The following is a 27,261-nucleotide window of genomic DNA, read 5'->3' as shown; positions in this document are numbered from 1 at the left end:
GACTAGAAGAATTGCGATGCGCTCAATAGAAATAGATAAGCTTTCAAGAGGGGCAGATTTGAGGACGGGAGAAAACAATGAATTTCATTTTGGATATGTTGAGTTTGAAAGGCATGTAGGACATCTAGTTGGGAATGCCCAGTAAAGATTGGAGCTCGAGAGAAATCAGGGCTGGATTTATGTGTAGGTTTAAGAGTAATATGTATAAATGTTAAGGTTGAAACAGTGAATGCTGACGAGTTCATTGAAAGAGTAGGTAGAGAGAGAAAAGAAGTGGGCCCAGGTCAAAACCTGATAAATACTCATAGTTAAGGGGTGGGCATGAATGACAGTTTGTTGAAATGGATTGAGAAGGAGTGGTCAGACTAATAGGAAGAGAATCAAGAGACAACATCAAAAAGGGTGATTGACAATGTCAGAAACTTCAGAGAAATCAAGAAGGATAAAACCAGAGAAACGGCCATGAGTTTTAACAATTTAATATTTATTGGTACCCCTAAAGGATGGATTTGAGGATGAGGCAGAAAATGGAAGGAGAAAAATTGATACAGGGGTGAGGAGCCTCCGGCCTTGAGGCTGCACGTGGCTTTCTAGGCCATTTTACAGAATAAATCCTTTTATGAAGGGGCTTTGTTCTCTGAAGTTTAGATTCTGTCAAAGGGCTGCACTTGAGGACCTAGAGGGCCACGTGTGGCCTTGAGGCTACAGGTTCTCCATCCTGGATTAGGAGGTCATTACAGTGGTCCAGGTCCATAAAATCCTACATTCAGGCAGTAGTGATGGAATTAGGAAAGAAGGAGACAGAGCTAAGAGACATTACAGGGGTAGAATTAACAGGCCTCAACAACTAAGTAGATATGAGGCACAGTGACATACTGAGTTAGGTGACTCACTCCAAGGGGAGTGACCAATGTGGAAAAATATCCCGAACATGTGGACCTATAACATAGGAAGCCAGAAGTCTGGAATGAATGGTCAGTCTAATAAGCAATGCCGGGCTTCCTTGGGCCAGGAGTCGGTATCATCTTCAGCCCCATAATATGTGTCTTGTTCACTGACACCTTTCCTGTAGGTTGTGTAATCTCATCTTGACCTATTATGTCTTGACCTATTAGGTCCCCTATTCCATTTCCTGTCCTTTGAAATTGCTAGCAAAAATTAGATTACTTCTCTGAGGCTACTGGTACTGTAACTCCTAATATTCTCTGGTAATTAAGTGCAAGAGAGACAATTAAGATTCTTATAGCTTTGTTCTTCCTCCTTGGTCCTCTGTAATTGTTCTGTGATAATGACATAATTTGTGCCCCTCAATTATGTGAGAATGACTATACCAAGAAGAAAATGTCATTGGGCTAGATTAGAGAATGACTTATTGCTTCTCTTTTCTCATTCCTTCCCTACCCTTCTCCTCCCCACAATGATTTGGGGAAAGACTTTGTTCTGACCCCATGGTAAACCTGCTTCAAGGAAAATGAGTTTAATGCCTTGAGCTCCATCTGTCATACCCTGCCTGAGGCAGGGCTGATTCATGCTAGTCATTAGCAGGGACAGTGAACCTGGGGCAGTGAAACCGGGACAATGTGGGGGGTTGTTTGAAATAATCCAAAAAAGACAGGCAAATTTGGTACTTGAAGGTCTGCAGTACACAGAGAACCAAGCAAAGCCAATTGCCCGAGTAGGGATTCAGGACGGGAACATACATGCTATACCAGAAAGCCAGAACACAAGAAGGAGCATGGAATTGAATATTTCCCTCATCCAATCTGATTTTCCTAAGCCTCTGTTTTTTTATTGCACCTGGTCATAAGCAAGGTCCACTAGGATCTCTTCTGATGTATCCACCCCATCACTTTGTACAATCGTACAATTCAGGATAACCCGGAGTAGACAAGAAATGAGGTGGTCTCTGAAATATTAAGTATTTCCTACCACATCCCTCACTCAGTTTCTTCATCAGTAAAACTGGATCACGTAACACGACATTGCTCTTAGAAGAGATTCAATAAGCATTTCAGTGGTTATTAAGTTCCTAATGGATTCTAGGCAGTTGGGGATATAAAAATGAAAAGTGACTCAGCCCTGCCTTCAGGAAGTTTATATTCTATGGGAGGTACTTATGGAATGCAATAGAACAAATAATTCACATTTACATAATACTTTAAGGTTTGGAAAGGGCTTTCCTCACAACAGCTCTGTGAGGTAGGTAGCAAATTCTTATTATTCCCATTTTACAGGTGATTACACTGAGGCTCTTAGAGGTTAAGCGACTGGCCCATGTCCACATAGCTACTAAGTGTCCGAAGTGGGATTTGAATCCAGATGTTCAGCATTCTTTCCATTCTACCACACTGTCTCTCAAGCAATGGGATAACAGCACAGGAAAGGGCCAGACAAAGTGCTCTAGGAAAATTGGAGGGGAGAGATAACTAAGAATAGCCAATATTTATGGAATACATTTTTCTAAGTGTTCCATATGTATTATCTCCTGTACCTAGCTAGCATTCATATAATGCTTTAAGGTTGACACAGTGCTTGAAATATATATTATCTTATTTGATCCTCTCAACTCTCCTGTGTGGTAAGTGCTATTATTATCATACCCATTTTATAGATAAGAAAACTAAGGTTAAGAGATAGGTTAAGTGATTCATTCACTAAGTGTCTGAGGCAGAAAAACTGAGATCTTCCTAACTCCAAGTCTAAGGGTCTATCTAGTGTACCACCTACCTACGTACCGCAAGCTGAAGTGTTTTGGGAGAGATCACAGAAAGGCTTCATGAGGAAGATGATACGTGAAGTGGACCTTGAAGGAGGAGAAGGATTTTAACAGGGAGAGATGAGGAAGGGATATAGTCTAAGCATTGGGGACAGCCTTTGTGAAGACACAGAGATAGGAGAGGGCAGGTTGAAATCAGGGAAATGCTAGCAGTACAATTTAGCTAACGCATAGAAAACATTAAGAGAAATCATGTGAATGAAATAAGGCTAGAAAGCTAGGTTGATTGTGGGGGGGGGGACTAGATTGTAGGGAGTTTACTTTTTTTTTTTCCCTGAGAAGCATTGCAAGCTTCTGGATGCAGAGAAGAGAACAGAGGCACTTCAAAATCAATGAAATAGCACTTTGGTGAACTGAAAATGAAATAAAATTGAATTTGAAGAGAAAAAAGAAAGTGCCTAGAGTCAGGAGATGGATTGTCTTGTCTGAGGAACAGCAAAAAGGCCATTGTCACAGGACTGCATGGTACTTGAGGAGTGTAAAGTGTAAGAATTTTGGAAAGGTTGTGGGGAAGAAGAGAGCAGGCCATGAAGGGTTTTGAATGTCAAAAGAGTTTATATTTGATCCTGGAAGTGATAGGGATCCTGATAGTTGATGACAGAAGTCATTGAGCTTGGGAAGGACAGAAAGAGCAGAATGAAGAGTAGTAAGTCTTGAGAAGGGGATTAAGAGAATTTTGATAATAGTAACTAAGCAACAACTTTTTTTAAAAAATGCGTAAGATTATTATGTTCTTCAGCCTATGTCTTACATGCTTGGCAGCCAAGCTATCACGTCACCATTCTCTCCCTAACTGTGCTGTAAGTCGAACTGGTCATCTCCATGGTGGTTCATCTACATGGTGTTGCATTGGCAGAGACATGGAAATATTGGGCATTCTAGAAGTGTCATCATATAGATGGATTGGAATTCTCCGTATTTTGGGAGGATGTTGAAGTGGATATTGTGTGATTTGGTGAGGAGTCTGAACCAGGGATTCAGATTTCAAGAAAGGATTGGAAAAGGTAACCTCTGAGATGTCTTTCAATTGTGAAATCATACCATTCTGTGACTATGAATGACCAAGGACATCAGTGACGTTCTGCCTTCAGAACTTTGCTGTAACAGTTCTGTTCTACTTAGTTACACAACTTAGAACCTTTCCAAGAGGATGGACCCAGTAGGTAAAAATGCTGATGGTATGATAGCATAATTTCCAATTATGCTATTAACTTGCTCTGTGAACCTATGCAATCACTCTTGTTGCCCCAATTGTTTTATCTGTAGATGGGATCTCATGGCATAGCATTTCCTAATAATCCAAAATTTGGTCATCTCTTTTATCCCATCTGGTCTTCGCAACAACCCAGTGAGGTAAATAGGCAGGTATTATTTTCTGCATTTTACATGTAGGAAAACTGAGGTCCAGAGTTGTAATCATTTGCCCACGATCACACAGCTAGCTAATAAGTGAACTTGAATCCATGTTTTCTGACTTCTGACACAGCTCCCTGTCTATAGCATGCTGCCTAAAAAGAACTTTAAAATCATACATCTTAAGCATTACCTAGAGATTAACAGAACTGACGGGGACATTAGAGGACATCTTTTCTAATTTCCTACTTTGACAGATGAAAAAACTGATATCCTGAGAGGTGAACATGAAGTGACTTGTCCAACCTCACAATTTAGTTAATGGCAGGTGATTTAAACCTAGCCCTCCTTCCTCCTGTTCCTGGGTTCTTTTCACCCCATCACAGTTAATGTTTATAGCCAAAGTGCATACTTAGAGATACCTACAGCACGACAGACATCGTTGGGAAGTACCGGCTCCAAGTTACTGGTTTTCTTCTCTTCCTTTTCAGACACATTTGCAAGCAAAGTTGCAGCCACACAGGACCAATACGCAGATGCCTCCATTGGCAATGTCACCGGCAGCAATGCAGTGAATGTGTTTCTGGGAATTGGTGTGGCCTGGTCCATCGCCGCCATCTACCATGCAGCGAACGGAAAAGAATTTGAGGTCTCCCCTGGCACACTAGCATTTTCGGTCACTCTCTTCACTATTTTTGCTTTCATCAATGTTGGGGTACTGCTGTATCGACGAAGACCGGAAATTGGAGGTGAGCTGGGTGGGCCCCGGACTGCCAAGCTCCTCACATCCTCACTTTTTGTCCTCCTGTGGCTCTTGTACATTTTCTTCTCTTCCCTGGAGGCCTACTGCCACATAAAAGGCTTCTAAAGGAACAATCAGATATAGTAAATTTATATATATAAATATATATATAAAGATATATGTATAACGAACAGAGGAAACTGACATTTGTCATGTCCACTTACCTGCTGATGGAATACAGTTTCAAGAGCATACTTTGTACTAGGGCAGAAGTAAGAAACCAACAGAATTCTTATCTCAAGGGGAGCCAACGTGTTGAACAAGGCATGGATGCAGGGCCATCTTTGCAGCTCTACCTAGAAGGGTGTACTCTTGAGATTGATAGACTGCTTTTTTGTTTTTGTTTTTGTTTTTGTTTTTGTAAATGACTGATCTAAGTGCAACATGGGCTTTCAGTTATCAATTAAAATCAACCAGATTACTTTTTTCTTTTAAATTAAGCATCTGGGCAGAGGAGGGATATGGAAGTGGAAAAGGGCAGGGGGGATGTCATTAATTTATTGCAAAACACCATGCTTATTTTCATAACTTATGCAGAGGAGAATCTGTTTCCAGGAGGAAGCATGTGAGTATGTACTAAAGGAGGACAGCTAAAGAATTCTGGGTTCAGATTCTGTCCTAGCCACCCAACAGGGAGGCACTCAGCCATCCTTATGTTAATGGCCCGTTCTTATTCAGCAATTACGAGGATAACCTTTTATGGTTCTCAAGGAAAAAAAATAATAATTTGGTCCTTCTCTCTTAAATTCTTAGCCTGACTACCATTAAAACAGCCCCTTCTGTCATGCAGTGCCCCTAAGCTCCCTCCTCCAGTGTCCTTCCCCCACCAAAATCATAATGATTATTATGTTACAGTGTTCCAAGAGCTCACCATTCTTTTCCATTCGCATATCACAAGCCTCCATCCAAATCATCTGTCCTTCAACAGTTTCTTTGTGGCCCTCACAAGGACTGTCTTGTCAGTTTTACTTTTGGTAACACCCATGCCCTACACAATCTCAGTGCAGTCTTTTCTGAACATTTGCTTCTTCTTCATACTCCTGTTAGGGAACATTGTTCTGATACTTCTTACACTGTGCATGGATTGAAAAAAAGAAAAAAAAGAAAAAAAAAGAAAAAAAATCTGTATATAGGATAGTATAACAAAAAATGATATTCCATTCAGCAATGTTGATCAAACATTGAAGACATGAGTGAGAGGTTTTTTGTTTTTTTGTTTTTTCACCTAATTTGTTTTTATTTTGTGATTTGGTTTGATTATTTTGGGGTAAGGGGAGAATTTTTTTTTCTTCCGTGGATCTGCACATAATTTCTAAGAAGCAATAATTGACTGGGAAGTTATAGCTGTTTTTGGTGAGCCACCAAGCAAATCTCAAAGCATATGTAGATCGTCATCAGTCTGTATGGAACTCAGAACCAAGAACGTAAAAAATCACTAAATTACTTTGATTAGAGAGACAATACATAGATCAACAGGTGAGTGAGATGTGCCTAGGCTTTGAAAGCGTGTAGTTTTTCCAGTAGTATTTATTTCACATTCTTTCTGTCTGGCACAGATGGAAGATAATACTGAAGGGAGGGGGCAAGTTCTGTTTGGAGTTTAGCTTTGGCTTTTGGTTTTTAGGGGGTTTTTTAATTTATTTTTTTGAGAAGCTAAGTTAAGCTCTTTTCTTACCATGTATACCACTCGGTACCTACAGTCCCTGGTCAAGCAATAAGGTAAAAGTGACCAATGAGCCTTTTAAAGGGTACTTGTTTTATTTCTTACTTAAGACCCAAATAACTCAGTAAAAAGGTGAGAGGTTTTAGCCCTTTAAATGAAATAATCCTTTTAGTTTCAAAGAACTTAGGGCAGAAAGTGATGTTATCATGATGAGTGGATGACCTTGATTTTCCATCACTGATGGTTTTGCATAAAGAGAGATCCTAGGCTTACGAAATGACTGGCCATTTGCATCAGTCCCGAAGTATTAAGATAATAAACCTTGAATGTATATTTGTTAAACTTTTCACCCCCTCATCCTTGTTCTTGTCAAAATGATGTAAAAGTAAAAGTAAAAAAAAAATCCCTCACAGAGACAATTCTAACTTGAGGTTACCTAGATGATAAAAGGAAGAAAAAATCATGGCCCAAATTAAAGGAACAATAATTCGGTCTAATTAAAAAAAATGTCAAGAGCAATTCTTTAGAAGTGCCTCCAAACTAGACCTCCTTTTCTGGCTTGAAATGGATGTATGAGTTTAGAATAACTCATTATTTGTACCTTGCTGAATTTGGCAATCAGTCTATCAGTTAATAAGCATGTATTAAACACTTACTGTGTGCCAGGCACTTAAACCAAGAGTATAACAGAATAGTATGCAAGTGTAGATTCATGTTGGAGATTCAAAGTAATGAGATGATCCAGTTCTTGGTTTTTATGGACAGGACCAGGCAACAGTCTCCCCTGCACTCTTCTGTCCTCCTTATCAATCAGATACCTATTGCTGGTACATAACAATCAGCAGTAAACTCAAAGGCAGCTGCCTAAATACAAAGCTAAAATAGAAACTGTCGAGTAATGATAATCCATATATGTGAGTTGTGTAATCGGTTAAAGATTCTTTGCACACCTTTGTAGCCATATTTGGAATGATCACATCCCCATAGAGGATTTTCACACACACACACACACACACACACACACAAACATAATGAAATCTTTGTCAATTTCACTTTCAAAGAGGTGAAGTGTTTTGTTTTGGGGTTTTCCAGGTTTTTTGTTTGGTGGACTTTTTTTCCCTTTTTGTTTCAGGAGGGAAAACATCAACACAAGAATCTGGTTGTTCAGGGTTCTTATTAATTATTATTATTATTCTATTTGTGTAAAGGTATTTCATTTAGTTTGTTTGATTCTTTCATTTTGTGTGTATTGTGCACAGATTTAGGAAGAGAATGTTCTTTCTTATAAATGGTACACATCGTTGACACAGACAAATAAAGTTTCTAATTGTTTCTGATTTAACTGGTAGTGACACAGCATGTTCTGTATCAAATGCTTTTTCTCTTATCATTGTCATCTAGTTCTTCCTTTTTTATTTTTTTTAAGATTTAAAGAAACAAAAAACCTGAGAAAATGGTACTATGCAAATGATGGAAAATAGATTCCCAAGGTTTAGTCTCTCCCAAATGACAGACATTTGGATGTTCAATTTCTGATTCCCTAAGGCAGCCCACTTGGATATCAGAATAATAGCTTGGTGGGTTTCATCAGGGAGGTTTTAGTCCTGAGCAAAATGAAGAGAAGATTTAATAATTTGACATTGTTCTATTTTGATATTTGTTTTCCTCATCCTATTTATCATCCTACTATGGCCACATTCTGTCTACAGCCAGGAATGGCATCCATGGTTCTCTGGTCAATATTCAGAGTGTTATCTCAAGTCAATCAGGCCCAATTAGGCTGATCAGAGACTTTACATCTCAGAGTATCCCCGAGGACATTTGAGTGCATAGAACCTTTAACATCATGCATTATATTGCCCTTAATTCCACAAACTCAGCTGCTTAGAAGGAATAATTCTTGACAAGTGAGTAGTACAAAAACAGTTGTCTTGACTCTGTACATGTTACTGTCAGAAAGTTGGAAAGCTTGGATCAAGATGCACAATAGTGAGAGGAAATATGTAGGCACCTGAGGTTTTATGCTTGTCTGGAAGGATCATTAGGATCAGAAGCTTTCTTTAATCCATGCTGGTAACCATCAAACTAGCGCTTTATATTTGTAACCTTTTTCCAGTTCTCTTATTGGGCATTTTCCATGGCAATGTCCTGCTGCAGTTCACATGTGTCACCTTCATTTTCCAGGTGATGGAAATAATGCAGGATTTCAGTAGCTTGATAGGGTTAAAGAAAACGGCATGTTCATCTGCTATACCCTCAATCTTGGTTTAAGACAACGAGTCCAACCTTTGTCTCTTCAAATAGTTTGTCGTTAGCTAATGGCATAATTCAATAACTTGACCAGTCCTGAAAACTGCAACCAACTTTCAAAATCTTTACCTTGTTACCATATTTGTAGTCAAATGTTGGCATCACTTTCCCTTAAAATGTCACTGTAATCTCAGTCCTCACATGTTTGGGGCAACTAGTTGGCACAGTGGATAAAGTGCCAGGCCTTGGAGTCAGAAAGACCTGAGTTCAAATCCAGCCTCAGATATTTTATTAGTTGTCCAACACTAAGCAAGCCACTTAAGCGCTCTGTTTTGCCTCAGTTTCCTTATCTGTAAAATGGGGATAATAATAGCACCTACCTCCCAGGGTTGTTGTGAGGATCAAATGCGATACTAACTGTAAAGCACTTAACACAGTGCCTGGCACACAGTAAGCACTGTAAGCTGCCTGCTATTATTATTATTATCATTAAGCTACATTACCTCCTCTCACTGGACTCTTGAGTACTGAAGACACTATAGTCAAAATGTTCCCTGGCAGAAGCCCACTGTCACCCTGACTGCTTTACTCTGGACGTTAGGGAGCCCCTGAAGTTAATCTGATTACGAGACACTTGCTGCATTATGAAGACAGTAATACCTAGATCATCTTCTTTACGGATTCTTAAACTATCTAGAGATAGCAGCCCATTTAAGACTTTCTTTAGCCCTTCACGTGGAAATACCAGAGTCCCTGATTCTGAACTCCTATCTCCCAGGTGGATTCCATTCTTATCACCTCAAGCAGACCTTGGTTGGCTTTCTGCTGAATGACCATGTACAAACAACACTGGCACTCAATGCTAGCGTTTGGTTTTGTAGTTTATGATAACACCTCCTTGCCAAGGATTCTTATTTGTCAGTGAAGCCATATGAGGGCAAAGTTTCATTGGATAAAAGTAAAAGTAATTTTTATATAAAAATGGAGCAGAAACCAAAGGGCCAGATTTAATTTACATAAAAAGAATATGCTAAGATGTTTGGAATCTTTAAAGTTCCTTCAAACTTTATTGAAGGCCAGATGTTACCTGTGATTTGAATCAGTACCCTTTGTAACTTTGTCCCTTTATCATTATTCTGGCTACAATCATTCTAAGAATGGCATATGAATTTTTTCTGCACATCACAAAGTAGCCCAGAATCATAGAATTTTACAGTGAAAGGGACCTCAGCAGCCATCTCATTCAAGCCATTTAAATTTATTTGAAGTGCTTTGAGCTCCTTGTCATATTTCACTTGTAAGTCTGGCATGTAGATGGTTGAGAGAACCATCCTTTGTACCTAGTTATTCATTCTCAGATTCTGTTAAGCGACTGTTACTTATGTCCAGCCTGAAAATGTCTTGAATCTGGAAGCAGCATTCAGTAACAGGTGAGAAGGAAAAGGGCAAAAGTCACTATCTGTGCATGTGATAAAATCAAACCAAGGCTCAGCTGAAACTCTCTACCGTCTGGTCAGTAATCAAGAAGTGGTGAGTATTTAGCTTTCTGTGATTCTTTGGGGACCAACAATTATGTCCAATAAAATTTATTCTGACCAGGATAAATCTGTAATTTCACTACAGGAGGCCAACTGGGTGTTTTAGTTTCATCATTGGCATTTAAATGAAATTTAAGTTAAGAAATGAATGTATCAATACTTATTCAGTTCTAGTGGTCTCGACACTGGGAATAATTTTACTCGATAATTTAGATGAGACAGTTAGGTGGCACAGTAGACAGAGCCCTAGACCTGGTATTAGGAAGACCTGAATTCAAATCCTGACTCAGACACTTTGGTAGTTGTATAACTCTGGACAAGTCATTTAACCACTGTTTGCCTCATTTCTCTTGTCTGCAAAATGAGGATAATAATAGTGACTACCTCCCAGAAATGTAGTGAGGATAAAATGAAATAATATTTTTGAAGTGCTTGAAATGCTCACTATTATTATATGAACAGCTTCTCCATCAAGCAGTGAAAATCTAACTCTGTCTTAACAAGAACATTCTTGCCTAGAACCATAATTTTGCCTGAACTTTGCCATGGAAACATAATCTAATATTGTTTCTTTCTCCTAAGGCAGTGATGACACAGTCTTTAAAATTATTTCCACCAAGCCACTATTCAAAGACTGAGTGTGCCATTCTTGAAAATATATCACTTTAGCGTTCTTTCCCTAAATTCCACCAAATAGGCTTCTTCTATTGCTACTTCACAAATTTCTTCCCTCAACTTCAGTGGGCTGTTTGCAGATCAATAAATATCAAGTAATGAGATTTACACGACTTAAGTCTGAACACGATTCTCAGTCATCTGAGTCCACCCCGAGAATTGAATGGAAATGTTCATAGAAAATGTCCTCACCTTCAAAGAAAAAAAATAACAAAGTACAATTTCATTTCAGTATGAAGAGTAATTTACAGAATTTCGGAGTCTGACGGGACTACCATACCAAACCCCTATTACTATAAAAGGATTAATCTATAGGAAACACTCAACAAATGTATATCTAGCTTTTATTTAGAAAGCTCCAAGGAGGAGGAATCCACTACCATCTGAGAGAGTCCATTCCACTTTTGAATAGCCCTATATGCTGGGAAGTTATTTCCTGACATCAAATATACACTTGCCTCTTTGCAACTTCTACTTGGTCTTTGTGGAAGAACCTCTTTCCTATCGTAGCCCTTCAAATACTTATTAAAATATAGTATAATATGTGGGACTTCTACTCAATGACATTTTGAAAGATCCATTATTTTGTCAGGTGGGGGAGTGGTATTCTGTTCACTAACACAGATCACACACACACACACACACACACACACACACACACATACACACACTCCTTACTAGACAGTTTTCATCAATCAATCAGAAAACATCAATCAAGTATTCATCATGTGCTAGCAACTGGAGATACAAAAATAATGGATGAAGTAATCCCTGTTGACAAGAACAGGGCTTCTTATATTCTACTGAGGCTAAAAAACTACTGACTTAATGGCCAACCTTCTGGTTATGAGCCCGTCTGAATTTAACTAGGGTTGGTCCTCAGCTTCTCCCGCTTGGCGAGACCTGCTAGAACATGTCTTCTGATGGCATCATCTTAGAGAGTTCAGGATCATCTCCACATCACAGTTAGTGGAGTAGAACTTTAGTGGAGGGTAAAGTATATCATACATATTCATCCTTCTCTAATTATTCTCATATTTCAGGAAAAGTAATTATTGAGCAACAGTGAAGCTCTCTGCCGCTTCATTCTATCAATACAATCAACCATTGATTTGGAAAGTTTTTTCCTTGGAGAGTTTCTTTTCAACAAGGTAAATATGTAAACAGGAAGAAACATAATACATGGAGATCTAGTCATTATCACATATTAATAATGCATCAAATCCTTTTCTATGGTAAAAAAAATCCTTCTAATGAAATTAGATGTAATAGTTCAAATATTTCTACTTGGAAACCACTTAATATACCAGAATTTACTAACTTAATGGTACTTGAGTCAGTTGAAATATTAAAGGCACTTCTCTAGACTAATTTATCATTGGAGGGATAGGTAGGTCCATGTGACCAAAGCCAAACAGGTATGTTTTGTGCTGTAAGTAGTTTGAGGGATTGAAGTTACACTGGATTTATAAAGTAGTTCATTCATCCAGCATGATATGCCACAGTGATGCTCCATATCTGTCTCTCTCTTTCAAAAAAAATTTTTTTTGAAAGCCGATTTCCCCAATCCTGTTACAGAGGTCATATTAGCGAACCTCTGAGATCACAGAGAGAAGGATACTCTTCATCTACCACTTCTCTAAGCAAAAGGGAAGCCATATTCTTCTGGGAGACCCACCCTAAAATTCTATATTCCTATGATTCTAAATTCACACTTGCCAAGCCTCTGATGTAAGGGTTGAAGAATCAGTCTAACTGCATGTCACAGCCACACCAAATGGAAAGGGAAAACAACAACAACGAAGAATATCCATAGGTATCAGTACCTTCTCAAACATCGCAAACAAAACAGAGATGAACTGATCTGATCAGGATTAAATATTCAGAAAAAATGGGACATTTTCAAAAGGACTAGTTGGAAGACAAAAATCAGTCTATTTATGGACTTTTGCCTTCTTAAGAACATAAGGTAGGTCCTTGTTTATTTATGGCACTGACATAACCACATACAAATTATTCAAAAGAGAAAAGCTTTAAAAATGCATTATTCTAATAACATTTGTGCTGCTGAGTAATGTGCCAAACATCATGTGGCTGAGTGAAGGTCACAGTGATTAACCAAAACCATATCAAAAGCCAAGGGAAGTAGTGCAAAGAATGTTCATATCATTACGTTCTACCCCAATATCAGTCCTGTCTAAGGGAGCGATATATATGTCTTTCAACATTGACATAATAATGACTGCAAACAAGTCTGCTAATTCTCTGCACTTCCTTCTCCCTTCTTTCCCCACACACATTTGATAAGGCCAGAAGCAACAACAAACAGAATTCCACATATTAGAACAGGATCTTGTCGCATGTAAAGAGTGGGGCTGATGCTGACAAGGGGTTGTTCAAACCACAGAGTTTTCCACTCTGGTTTTACAAACAGCTCATCCAAAATTGATGGTGTTAACTTTCTAGAATGTGCTGGCCCGGTATATCTGCCTCATGCAATTTTTCCTTCAAGACATGTGACCTCAAAATAGTACAGTTTAATGACTTGGCAATTAATTCTTTTTTGAGGTTGATGCTATTTTAATATGGTTGTTTTTTGTTTCCCAAAAATTAATCTCAATTCAGTCAAAGTTATTAATAAATCAAATGCTATTTTGACCTCTAAAGCAAGCAAACAGTATGGTGCAGATCAGCATCAATCTGAGGCAGATCCTAAGACATTGTAGGTTTAATTTAATTACATTTAACAGGTATTTATTAAGCACCTATTTGTGCTTACTGTTCTAGTCACTGTAGGTAAAAAGAAAAAAGAACAATCCCTGCTTTCAAGGAATTTACTTTCTACAGGCTTAAGAAAACGAATCAAACCCTCTGAAACATAGAACTGTGGTTACCTATTCAAGAGAAATCTTTTTTGTTTTCCATCTTCTTTCCCACTGTTAAGACTTTTAACCACTGGAAAAGAGGTTTGCAATACAAGGTAGAAACACATTTATCTAAAGACTCTGCCACCAAATAATAGGTAGGTTTCAACATTAAATTCCTTTTATCGCATATCTGCCAGGAGCAGTTTTGCCCAAGTGTGACTACAAGAGGCATGATTTCAGATCTTTGTTGAAGTGATTATTTCCAATGTGCTGAAAAAGTTGACAAGATTACTTTTATCATCTGGATTACTGAGACTCAACGAGTAGAAGAAAGGCAGCATGGTGTAGTGAATAGGGTGCTTGACTTGAAGTCAGGAGGACCCAAGTTCAAATTCTTACTCAGACTGGTTGTGTAACTATAAGGAGATAACTTAATCTGTGCCTCAGTTTCCTTATCTGTAAAATTAGGGGGTTGGACTCGATGGCCTTCTAAGGTCCTTTGCAGCCCAGAATCCATGATCCTATGAATAAGCCTTTTCTTATGTTCTTTACCTGAAGATACAAAATAGAAATTCATCCCCAAAATGATGGGATTAATGTGTCTTATTGGTATTTACCTGGGTGTGGGATGGAAGTGTCCACATTCCTATTTTGCAAATGTTGAGGAGAAAGGCATGAAGAGTCAGGTTTCCTGCTTTGCTTTTTCATCTATCATCTGACCCTTTAAAGAAGGCAGAAGTGGGGGCAGCTAGGTTGCACAGTGGTTAGAGCACCAGCCCTGAAGTCAGGAGAACCTGAGTTCAAATGCAGCCTCAGACCAAACACCTAGCTGTGTGACCCTGGGCAAGTCACTTAACCCCAATTGCCTAAAAAAAATAATAATAATAAAAAGAAGGCAGAAGTGCCTCAGAGAGCTAAACTAGACATTTTTATTTCAATTTTCAGTAATGCCCAGAGCACTATTGATTCAAGTCACAGGCTAGGTATAATTTGAGGGAGATGATTTGTGCTTTCTCCCAGTATCATAGGATTGACTCCCCCCATTACTCATTCCACCTGTTCTGGGGTAAAGTAAATTGGTAATATGGAGCATCTATCCACAGTCTAGAAACACCACTCCCCAATAATCAGCTACAACATGCTCCCTGGTTAAGTTATGCCCTGACAGTGGCTGAGCTGTAACTCAGTGCCAAGAGAGTCCTATGAGCAATGTTCCAGATATTTGCCCCCAAAAGATTCCACTGAAATGAATTGCTTACTCCTGCCATTGGTATAAGAGATGCTGGTGTGCTTTAGCAATAAATTGTCTCAAAGTTTAAAACCACAGATCTCCATGAAGGAAGGGAAGGAAGTATTTTATATGAAAACAAGTTGATATTTATATCACTATGCCAGAAACTACAGATAAAAGCAACATCTTTTTTTTTAATCACAGAGTTCAGCGTGTAAGGCAGGGCTACCTTAGATTGCTTTGAGAGGATTTATTCCTTAAAGTATGAGGACAATAAGTAACTCCATCTCAGCTATAACATAGTCACAAGGCATGGACTTCAAGAGTAATGTAATATTAAGATTTCAGGAGGAATAGCCCAACTATTTACTATTATTGTATTATTGTTAAGAGGAATAATGTAGATGAGGTTACGGTACAGATAAGAGCTGGGCTCTTATATATGGAGGAGAGAGAGAGAGAGAGAGAGAGAGAGAGAGAGAGAGAGAGAGAGAGAGAGAGAGAGAGAGAGAGAGAGAGAGAGAGAGAGAGAGAGAGAAAGGTCTTTGCTCTCAGAATACTTTTAGAGACATAGAGGGTGCTCATATGGGAACTGTTGTTACTCCTTGGATCAGAACATTCTTGACACTGATTGTTCTCATTGATTCTTCTTTGACCTTTGAAATCTGTGTGTACTTTATGCTCAGATTAGATCTGGGAATAGACTAAATTTCTCAAATAATTAATTTGATTCTGGTTATGAGAAATGAGACTGACTGAAAACCAAGTGAGCAGAAGTCTTCCTTTTTGGCCCTGCCTCTACTTTTCCACTATTGTGGGTATTCAATCTCCAAACACTTTCTTTGGAAATGGCTCCAAATTATGAGAGGGAGATAGAAAAAGTAGAGTTGTCCTTTTAAACTGAAGAAAATGGCCTACCACTTTTAGAATCCATTTCTTCTAACTTCTTTCTAAAATAAAAGACTAAGTTGAAGGGGTTGCTTTCAAATACCATTTTTTTTACAAAGTTATAGGTAACTTGTGTTTAAGTGACTATTGTCAGTGTGTCCTACGTGAAGTCCAAAGCAATGCCCATTCCATATGCACAGTTTCTTTTTCACTGCTGGACAGCAATTGAGGGGCCAGTGTTAATGGAGAGCAGCAGCAGCAATGCTGAGACTTTTATAGCCCTTAAATGCTTGAAAAGTTCTCTAAATACCAGCATAATGACATTAACATTCATTTCCTGGGCAGCAAACAATTGGCAAAGTTGCCCAGTCCAAGCTCCTAAGCTCCCTACCCTTTGGGCAAGGCTGCCCAGTCTAAGCTCCCTGCCCTTTTCATATAATTCCTCCAGTTTTAGAACTGCTGAAATGTAAAGGAAGGAACTAAGTGTGAAAAAAAGTCATTGGGAAAATCCAGAAAATGAATATTCATTTTCTTTACAGTCAGTGAAGAAGACTATAAAGGAAGTGTTGTTGCATGGAAGAAAGTCTAGAAGGTTTAGAGTAGGAGCCAGGATTCAAATCCCGGCTCTATCTCTTATTAGCTACATAATTCTGGTATATCACTTACCTTCTCTGGATTTCAGTCACTTCATCTCTAAATGGATGAAGAGAAGTTGGATTAGGTGACTTCTCAGGTTCCTGCCAATTCTAAATCTGTACTCTTTGGAAGCAAGAATCTTGGGAGCAGCAAGATTTAGCAAACTGGCCATAGGGTTAGACTATGTAAAAATGTGCTTTCTCCTCAATTCTGACTCTGACATGCTGACTGTAATCTCATTGTAGGCTTCAGAATCTCAATAATAATACCTACCTCACTATAGATTTTAGAAATAATTATGTACCTGTACTGAGCACTTTGAGCTCCATAAAAAGTAGTTGGCCAAATGGAAGGGTTTTTTTCTTGGTTTTTGGTTTTTGTTTGTTCGTTTTGTCAAATATACCCACACAAGAAGAACTTTTGCCAAATCTTTTAGGCTAACTAAGTCTGAATTTCCTATATTAGAGACAGGGCAGTCATTTGATCATTTGGGCATATTTCAATAAGCAGTGAGACAGAAAAGATTAGGGCAGGAAGTTCTTCCCATAGGAGTGGCTAGGTATTTGTTACAATGGCTCCATCTTTTTGTTCTTGTATGTAAGCTTCTATCTGCAGTGAATTCTACTTGAAAGCCATGTAATTATTACTTATAACTTCAAACTCTTCTCTCTTTTTCCTCAGGATGTCCAAAGTTGTTTTTGTTTTGGTTTGGTTTGTTTGTTTGTTTTTTCAGGGAGAATCAGAGCATCCTCTTGCCTAGAACATTAGAGATGATAATAGTACTCATTGGCCAAACAAAGAGTATCTTCAGGGTGAGGGATTTCTTAGCCTAAAGTTAATGAGCTTTTCCTGTTGCCTTCCACCATTCTTTATGTGGCTGGGCCAGGAGAGCAAATATAGAAGCTTCAAGTCCATAGTCAGAAATCTAACTTTAATTGAACTTAATTCGACAAGTACTTATTAAGCACCTACTATGTGGAAAGTCACTCTGTTAATCACTGGGATCGAGAACAAAGCAGTCCCTATTCTCAAGAAATTTATATTCTAGTGGTTTTGACACTTTACTAAATGGAATATGCAGGACTTCAAATGCCACTGTCTACACAGAGAATAAAACAAATTTAGATCTGATGCAAAGTTAATATTTGGTAGGTTACAGATCCCTAAGCAATTGTAATCCAGAGCAGGGTGCTTGTTTTCAAATACTTACTAATTAATGAGGCAGCATGGCATTGGGAACAGAGACCTAGTTTTGGTCATACCTCTGGCACAAAAATAGCTGTATGACCCAGGATCAGTTGTTTTACTCTCTCAGTCCTCCAGGCAATTCTCTAAAACTATGAGTTTCATCTCCTAAGCTTCTTTCCATAACTCGAATTCATGGTTTCCTAAAGACCACAAGGAGTTCTTTCCATCATCTAGAAGGCCACAAGAGGGAGGGAATTATATAACTGATAAGCATAGTAACTCATCCTAGTCTACTAAATTATAAATACATTGTCCATCTAAATTAATGGAGAGAATTTCCTTACCCGAATTGCCCAACATCAATGAAAAATCATAGGTTTAGATCCTCTTCCCTCCCCACAAAAAAAAAAGTACATAACAAAAATTTCCAGAAAAAGATTGACCAGGAGAGGGTTGAAAAGAAATCACTTTAGATACTATTCTCAGAAATAAACTCCATGTTTAATGTGAATCTAAAACGAATAAACACCTATACAGCTTCTACCATGGAGTAATTTGAATGCAAATTGAATTTCAGTTAGTAATGAAGACTGAGGCCCCAGTAATCTGAGAGTCTAACCATTAGATAGGGAATGATCACATATGAAACTTTTCAATTAAATTCACCTTCCAGCTCTGTTTAACTGCACTTCTTAAAGTAACTGTCTGTAAAACTTTCCACAAACAGACTCTGACTCATTTCCTTTATATTGAATAATGTTTGACCAATGGAAAACAATTGGGAAACAAGGGTCATTCCCTTCCCGTTGCTTAGTTGCACTATCTATTGCTTCTTTTTCAGTATTGTTCCCTCAATCTCACCTATCTGGTCAAGATTCCTATCTCAGTTCTATTAAGCTACATATAATCAATCAATCAACCTTATTAATCACTTATTAATCATCTGCTCAGTACTAGGCACTGTTAGGCTTTGGGGATGCAAAGACAAAAAACCAAATCAAAGACAAAACAAAAACAAAAACAAAAAAGCCCTCAGGGAGCTTATAGTCTATCCAGGGAAATAAGAAATTAGATAGATAGATAGATAGATAGATAGATAGATAGATAGATAGATAGATAGATAGATAGATAGATAGATAGATACAGATAAGTGGGCATATGCAAAATAGACATAAGATGTTTTTAGGAGAGAACCAGTTAGCTACCAGCCCTATGCCAATAATCAGCTGGGGATCTTTTCAGCCCAGCTCTCTGACTATAAAAATTATTTTTAAAATAATGAAATGGCCTCATCCTAGAAGGCCAACATGCTTTTCTCTTCTCATGAATGAATTTCTTATTTCAAGATATTAGGAATAACTTGTGGAGAAGGCTCAAAAACACCTTAAAGAAAGTAACTTTTACAGTAATTGTCTGCTTTGAATGTCAAGCCTTTGAGGTCAAGTGGGATTTGATTTAGGTTTCAGCTCCTGGTCTCCTTCCCTCAAGTATAAATAATGGTTCTTTCCTGAGGACTGTAAAGAGTTCCTTCCATAGTTTGGGAGACTGCAAGGAAGGAATTCAGTGGAATCACTGATAAGCATAATAGCTTCTCTGTGTTCTAGCAGCTTTCCCTCTGGATGATTTTTTTCATTCAGTTTTAAAACTTAGGGTAGAGCTCCTTTATTTCAAACACAATTTCCCACAAAAAACAAGCTTTTCCACTTTTCATTCTCTAGGTCTTTGTATAGGAGGTATTTTAAAGTAGAGTGTATGTGTGATAGATAGAATTCCTGCACAGGAGGAAATTAGGGCAGCTGTCCTGGATGAAGCTGAAGTCAGAGAGAAGGTTTTCTGTAGGGCTTGGAATTTGCCCAGATTCCGATTGCTCTTAAATTCACCCGTGGTAATGTGTACAGAGCCAATGAAAGCCCAGGAAGATTACAAAAAGGGACATAAATCACATCACTAGCAATCATCTTGTCTGCCATAAAACAACCCACCCCACTGTCGAATGGAAATTATAATCCTGCTCCCATATACAGCCTGTGGGGGGAAAATATTTATCCAGCGCCTGTAGGCATCTCCACTGGGAAGGAAAGTTAATAGTGAACTGGGGTCATATAAACAGTGAAAGTTTCAGCCAGATTCCTGTAAACTTGCTTCTGAAGGGATCCCAGCTAATACGTCATCAGAAACCACAAAGTCTCTTAAATGCCGTGGCAGTAACATACTATGACTTTATTAGCAAGGAGGTCTCAAGGCAACTCTGTGTGGTGTGGAGAAGGTAAACCAAGGGATCCCTTCCTCCCATTAGAGCTAGTGCTCTGGTGAGCCCCAGTGCTGAGTCAGAACTTAGAAGAGCCAAACTCAAGCTTTGACATAGGAATTCTTGTCACCGTTCTTTTACTCATTCTGGGATAAAACCGGCTTCCTTCCCTCATTAGGATGCATTTATGCATACACCTGCTTTTCATTTTGCAGGAGGCATCTGTGTTTTGTTATATTTTGAAGAGTCCTCTGGTTGGTTTTGGCCCCCATTTCAATTTTGATGAGGAAAACGTAAATTAGAAGGGTAGGGTTTTTTTAGAAAATGCAGAATAAGCATTCTTCAGAAGCTGTCTCAAACTATATTGTCAAACTGTCAATCATTTGAGAAGATAATTGTTTAAGGCCATAGAATATGCAAGGCAAGTCAACCATTTTTTTTTCTGGGCAGTGAATCTGATTAGTACCAGCTCATGCATGTCTGGCTCCTCTCCCCTTTCCTTTGGCCCTGCCTCCTGCATTGACCCAGGCCTGCCAGTCAATCCCAGAAGTAGCAGTTAAATGCTGTATCAGTCTTCAGTCAAAATCTTCCATTGCCAATTGAAAGGAGATGGCTCTTTATTGTTCTTTCTGTCTCTTTACACCTCTGTTGGGTCCTGATGTATGACATACCTGGAAGAAAAGTATAAAGAATAGATTCTTCTTCATTTAATGGAACTACCTGTAGTCTTACAGACATCCCCGGGATGGAAGTTGATGAGGCTTTATAGGTCATGGGGGCCTCTTGTAGAACAATATATGCCTTTTCTACCTCTCCTCTCCACTTCAGTTAAAAATATAAATGTGGCCCCTGAGTTCTGAAGGTAGGGACCCTTTTATAAACTTGTTACAAACAGCCTTTCAGAGATGCCAATTTAACAGTGTAATGAATGTTATGGTTTTTTTTTTTTAATATTTCAGTTGATTTGCTTTGTAGTTTGAAAGGTGTGGGCAGAAGTCAGAGGTAGGCAGATTCTGACTTGATGTAAGGAAATACTTCCTAATAATTAAGACTATTCAAAAATATAATGGACTGCCTTGGGAGATATTAAATTCCTCATCAGTGGAATTCTTCAGAGGCTAGATGACTACTTAGACTTACTTAGAAGGGTTACAATAAAGGAGATTGGTGTTGGGATATTGGTTGGAACTCCAATGTCTCCTCTGGCTCAGAGATTCTATGATCCTGTATACTAAACATGCCTTCTAAAGAAAAAAAAATGAAATTATGTAATAGTACACATGCCGATATCATTCAGGGAGCTGTTTAAGGATGGAATTTAGAATAAAGAACTTGGAGTCTATCAAGAGATTGCCTGAAATATAAACCTCTTAAAGGAGATAACCCTAAGACCTGGGTCAAGAGATCTCAAACTGATCTCTAGTTCTATCTTCAACTTGATGTATATATCCTGGAACAAGCTGCTTAGCTTCTCTTTACTTTCCATCATTTAATTAAAAATTCTCACATTTGCCCTTCCCCCTCTCTTCCCCACCCAACCTCACACAAGTGTGTTGGGAACTAATTAAATATTGTGACACATTCCTCCAACACATAAGCTTTATCCCAGGAGGGCATAAGCTGCTTTGTGTCACTGTCTGCTCAACCCAGTGGTCTGTTAGTATTAATGCAGTCCTCCAGAGCACACCAACTTGCTCCCAGGAGGAAGCTTAATAGTCTGATTCTTTGTAGGCAAAAATAGTTTTAAGCTTTTTAGAGTTGACCAAGAATGCAGACATAAAATTTCAGTATTATAAAGGAAAACTAATCTTCATAAATACACACTGCTGAATTAGCTGAGTCCCCAAACACTCCCAAATCTGGTAGATTTTCTCCTATATGTCTCTCTGCTTTAGAGTTCTCAGCTCTTCCATCTTGTCTTGAACTCTTTAGGAGACATGGGACATGTTTTTTCCCTTCCTATTAGATTGCTGGCACCAATGTAATTGCCCCACTTTAAACCCAGTTTGTAACAAGGCTAGTGCTCTGTCTTTTGTAATGTTAAAGATGTGCCCTGGTCTGGAGAATGAGCATGGACATACCATGAGCAAAATGGCTAACAAGATAAATGTATTATTAGCTATAGATGACATTGTTTTGTTTTGGAAGGAAAGATTTCCAAAGGCCCTTGTGGCTCATGTAACCTGTAGCCTCAGGTAAGGTAAAAGTTTCCAGAAGGCCTCTGGAGACTCTATAAGGTTTCCTTTACTTTATTTAGAAAAACAGTCAGTCAGCTTAGTTATTAGGAATGTTCAGGAGTAATGACTTAGAGAGACAGTCTTGTGTCATACGTTTTAGCATTGGGCATGAATCTATCCTGAAAATACCATGTTTGCAAGTGTAGAAATATTTACAAATATGTTGACTCTCCCTTTCGATTCAGAAATACAGTTAAAAGGAAAAATATCAAAATATAAAATGAAAATGTCATTGGTGTACAACTTCAAGCCCCCCAGTACCTTATATACTAGATAGGTAATAGACGGTTGCAGCAAAATTATGGGTCATTTGTCCAATGTATCGTTATAGTCCACAGGGATTAAAAATTATAAAAATAATAATAAAACTATGAAAGGACTTGATAACTATTCCAGGTGGCTTATTATAAATTCCTTTTTTTAATGAGACAATCAAACCAATAGACTCCTGTTCTAGGGTTATAATTGGCTGTGTCAATGTGATGCCAAACATCTAAATGGAAACTGAAAACTTCAATTATCCAGATACTTCCAAAGATTGGGTATTATATGAACAACAAACAACAGCAACAGCAAACTTCTGGACACTTGACTGAAGTCCAGCTTTCTTCTGCATCCTTGGCCTCCTGTGCTTCACTAGGAGCCAGGAGTCTAGTGTTTGTGATTCCTTTTTTTCCCCCCCAGATATCTTGTTTATCACAAACACAAGCAAAGTAAATTTTGTGTTCTGTCTGAATCTCCATAATCTGGCCATGACTCGTCACCTTTGCCATCTACTCACAGCTTGAGCATTTGGGTGACCTTGTTCTGGGGGGATCACTTGTTTTGTCTTCTCCTCCCTTGATATTCCTAGTCTTTAAATTACCATCAATTATCCAAAAGATTTCATTTAGTTAATGATGGCACCTGTCTCTTGTCTATTTGCACGTGCATTCTCCATTTCATCCAGGATCTCTAATCTATTTCCTTTTACATTACACATGCCCACACAGTCCCTTTGGTGGTGGAGACATGCCTTTGGTGGAAGGGAGTATCAGAGACACTGGAGGTTACTCACATATGGCCCCTAGAAAAACTTATGCACTGCCACAACCACACCTTTGTAAGTCCATGAATCAACAATAACCAGTGTTTTCTTACAGATGTTTCAATGCCCAAGACTAAGGACACGAATGACTGGCCTTATAAGCAATCTCAAAGGAAAAGTTATATGGGTGTGATGGGAGATCACCCATTAGGAGTCTTGAAAGAATGAAATCAGCTTTGGTTTGTAACTTTGTGTGGGCAGCTGGAGGGTGTAGGGGTGGTGGGAAAGCTAAATACCCTTAGGGTAACCCATATTTTTATAGTTAACTCAAAGCCCATATTTTTAAGGGTAAAGGAAATGGGGTTTTTTGAGGGGTTGTTTATTTGTTGTAATACCCCAACAGTTTCATCTTTCAGTGTCTTTTATCGTTACTTTAAGAGTTCAGGTGGCACAACTTAATAACATAATCTAATAAGCCATAACAGTAGTGGTTAGTACCACTGCTATTTCAATGGGGAACTCCCCCGCGTGTTTCAACTATAAATATTTGTTGATATTAGAGCGATCACAATGAGGAAACACTTGTGGTTCCTGGACAAGAAGGAGGGAGGGGACCTACCCTATTGTACATTTTGTATATGTTGTATAGAAGACCTCAACAACCAGTGTCATCGATGGTGTATGTAGCCTAGAAGGTAGGAAGAGGAAGCAAACAAGGGAGGGACTTCATTCTCCCCAAATTTTAAGACTTAGGGATTCTGCTTGGCCATCTGGCCAAGACTACAAGTATGGTGAGATGCCATGGTATTTAGCAGAACTCATCTTGAGCCAGTGCAACAAACCATCCATCTAAGGAAAATCGAGGTGGTGTTTTTAATGGGAATATAATCACCCTGAGAACTGATCAGGGGCCTACAAGCCTGAATGTCATCTGAGTAGCAAGGAAAAGACAGCTCATGAGGTCCCGTACGACCAGAACAAAGGAATCATAGCAGATGGTGTGTATACTTTCTGTAAAAGGAAATTCTTGACCATTTTAATATGAGAGAAAGTAGGCAATCTCCATTTCCCCTCTTTGAGCCAATAAAGTATCCAATTGTCTTGTTTTGTTTCTGTGAAAACTTCACTTCCCCTTGCAATTTCCATGTACTCAAACCATTCTTTATGCCACTGAATGTAAACTATAAGCCTTACCATTTTGAGTATATGCACACATATCACACACACACACACACACACACACACACACACACACACATGAATACTCACACATAGCTCATTTGGTGGGAAATATGATGCAGAGCAATTAAAAGCTATACAAACACCCAAATATTTAGTTTGTTCTGTGCGTCTCAGTGCTAAAAATCCTGGTTGGGGAAGGAAGGGAAGAAGTGGCCCACTATGATACAAATGTATTAGAAAAATTGTGACCTTCTCAAGTGACATTTATTGTCAGAAATACTTGTGTGAATCTTCTGTGATGTTAATTAATCAAAACTCTTTGGAAAAGAGAAGCATAATCAAAAAGGAAATGTACTAAACTTATATATTTTTATATTTGTGGTGTTTTCCTGTTGATATTTAGTATTAGAGTGACCACATAACTGAAGCAAGAAGTAAAACATTCAAAATGAGATTTAAAAATAGTGACGTATTTATAAAAAAATCTTTTTTTGCCAAAGACTAGTCTTTAATGATCTGTAAAATGTAGTTGAATCTCTTTCTCTATGACTGTGATTGTGAGGTACCTTCATCCTATTTCTTCCTTCTATCTTTTGAAAATCAATATTGTATTTTGTATATACAAGGACCAAGAAAAATATCACTAAGTTTTTTTTAATCAATGTAGTAAATACAGGTTAAAATTGTGAAGTAACCTTATCTGAACCAAATCCATAATAATGGAGTAGAACCTCAACATTAGAGTAACACAATCACAACACTAGATTGATTTATCAGATTTTCATCTAATGCTTAGTAAAGCATTGGATTGCATTTGGGAATGTCACATACTTCTTTCTAACTGAAGGCATCAACTTTAATGGTGGAATATTGATAAATGTAGAGAGGGAGTCATTAAAATGCTATGTATTAAGTTCTTCAAGGGAATGAAAACACACTCCATTTTCTAGGGACCCAGTCTGCCACCTTGAAATTAGTAATGTCATGTTGATGGGCTAAGACATTCAGTGTAGTCCCTGAGTTTAACCAATGCACTGAGCTAAGTGTTTTGAGTGTATAGCTACCAAGAATTAGCCCTTTAAAATAAATCCAATGTTTTGTAAGAAATATATTTGATTTCCTGGGTTGAGTTCAGACTGCTGTCCATAAAAAGGGATTGATTTATTTGACTTTAAAAAGATAGTTATTGTGACCTTAGCTTGTTTTTTGCTAACTCTATGGTCCAATGTGTACTCAGCCATATTTCTGTGAGAAGATATATTGACTTTATGAGCTTCAGCTGTCAATATCTATCCAGTTTCTTCAAGGATTGCAAGCATAAAGACAAGGAACACCAAAATGAAATTGGTAGTGAAGAAATTAAGACACTTATTGTACAAAATGTATTTTCTAAATCTTAAGGTATATGTGATTTAAGCTGCCTGTTAAGCTAGTCAGTTTGTAAAGTAACCCATGAAATAATATTTAAGACTGTGAGACACCCAATATACGTGCATTTGTATAGTTCTGTCATCCAACTCTCTGACTTCCAACGGTCAGCATCTTTTCTGTCACCGTGAGAACCTACAGGAGAATGAGTTTCTACTCCATATGACTGGCTCTACGAATCCAGAATCAACACAGCTACTGTCTCACTGATCAATGAGAACTAATCATGAAAGATGGGTTTTTTAGAAGAATTGAGTTTATGATCACTGTGCGATTTTGTTAATGAATGATTTCAGATAGTTTTATTTTTACCAGATTTGCTCATTAGTCCAGTCAAAACAAGCGCTGACTTAAGCAAAACTATTATTTGAATGGCTCCTATATTCTTGAGCTAACTACTGGAAATGAAAGCTTGTTGCAAAGTGTGTCATACAAATGTACAAAATAAATGACTTTTTTTCCCTGCATGCTGCCTGAGGTATGTTGTGATTCGAAACTAAGAGCTTTATTTGAATTGCCATAGCCAAAAACAAACAAACAAAACAAAAACAAAACAAAAAAAAGTCTGTATGTTTCATTACCCAGAATTGACCTGACAATATTCATCTTGGTATCTGTGTAACTGATGCTGTGTTATGTCAAAATCAAGGAGTTGTCTGTCATATGTGTATGTCATAGATGAACTTTTATCTTGTTAAAATGTAATCCTGTAAAGTTCTCATTGCCTGAATTAGTCAGCTTTGTACAAACCAGTGTCTTCAACTAACTGTTTTCCTAATCTTGCCACATTTCCTAACACTGAAATATAAATGTTTGTAAATTATTCATTCATTTGTCTCCTTTTATGTACTTGTAGTGAGAGTCTGCTAACTAATCAGGACAAGGAAAAGGAGGTTGTCCCCACCATCTATCATATTGAGCTCGATGTCATTTTAGTCTGTGGCAACAGTGGGGAAAATTCTGACAAACCAGGAAAACAAATTTGCACTCTGATGAAGGCCTTTGCTTTCTCTCTAAATTAATATGTACCCTATGTTTCTGTGATTCCATCTTGATTAGAAAAATCTTTTGATTTGTCCATGTGCAGTAAAAAGAGATTGTTATTATCTCTGGGGAGAACTCCACACCAAATACAATGCAATCATCTTGAGACAATATTATTTGTACCCTCCAGACTATTGTATCTTCAACTACGCAACAGAAATATGACCCAGCTAAAACGGCACCATCTTTGAAAGGGAAAAACAAACAAACTTTACATAGTTTCCCCAT

The 27,261-nt window shown here is 38.1% G+C and overlaps 1 protein-coding gene across 7 annotated transcripts in view; it reads left to right on the top strand.

The window, feature by feature from the left end:
- Positions 1-26,456, top strand: part of SLC8A1 (solute carrier family 8 member A1) — a 510,067-nt gene extending 483,611 nt beyond the window's left edge. For all 7 annotated transcript variants that reach the window (XM_021001233.2, XM_078149486.1, XM_078149489.1 and 4 more), the window contains one exon: positions 4,621-26,456. In XM_021001233.2, coding sequence (XP_020856892.1) covers positions 4,621-4,997 — 377 coding nt within the window. In that variant the 3' untranslated portion in view covers positions 4,998-26,456. The remainder of the gene's footprint in view (positions 1-4,620) is intronic.
- The last annotated feature ends 805 nt before the right edge of the window (positions 26,457-27,261 follow it).

Source organism: Phascolarctos cinereus, unplaced genomic scaffold (assembly GCF_003287225.1).
Source record: "Phascolarctos cinereus isolate Bilbo 61053 unplaced genomic scaffold, phaCin_HiC Scaffold_2;HRSCAF=192, whole genome shotgun sequence".
Taxonomy (NCBI): Eukaryota; Metazoa; Chordata; class Mammalia; order Diprotodontia; family Phascolarctidae; genus Phascolarctos; species Phascolarctos cinereus.
Note: the sequence above shows the minus strand (reverse complement) of the source record. Positions and strands in the feature narration are given on the sequence as shown.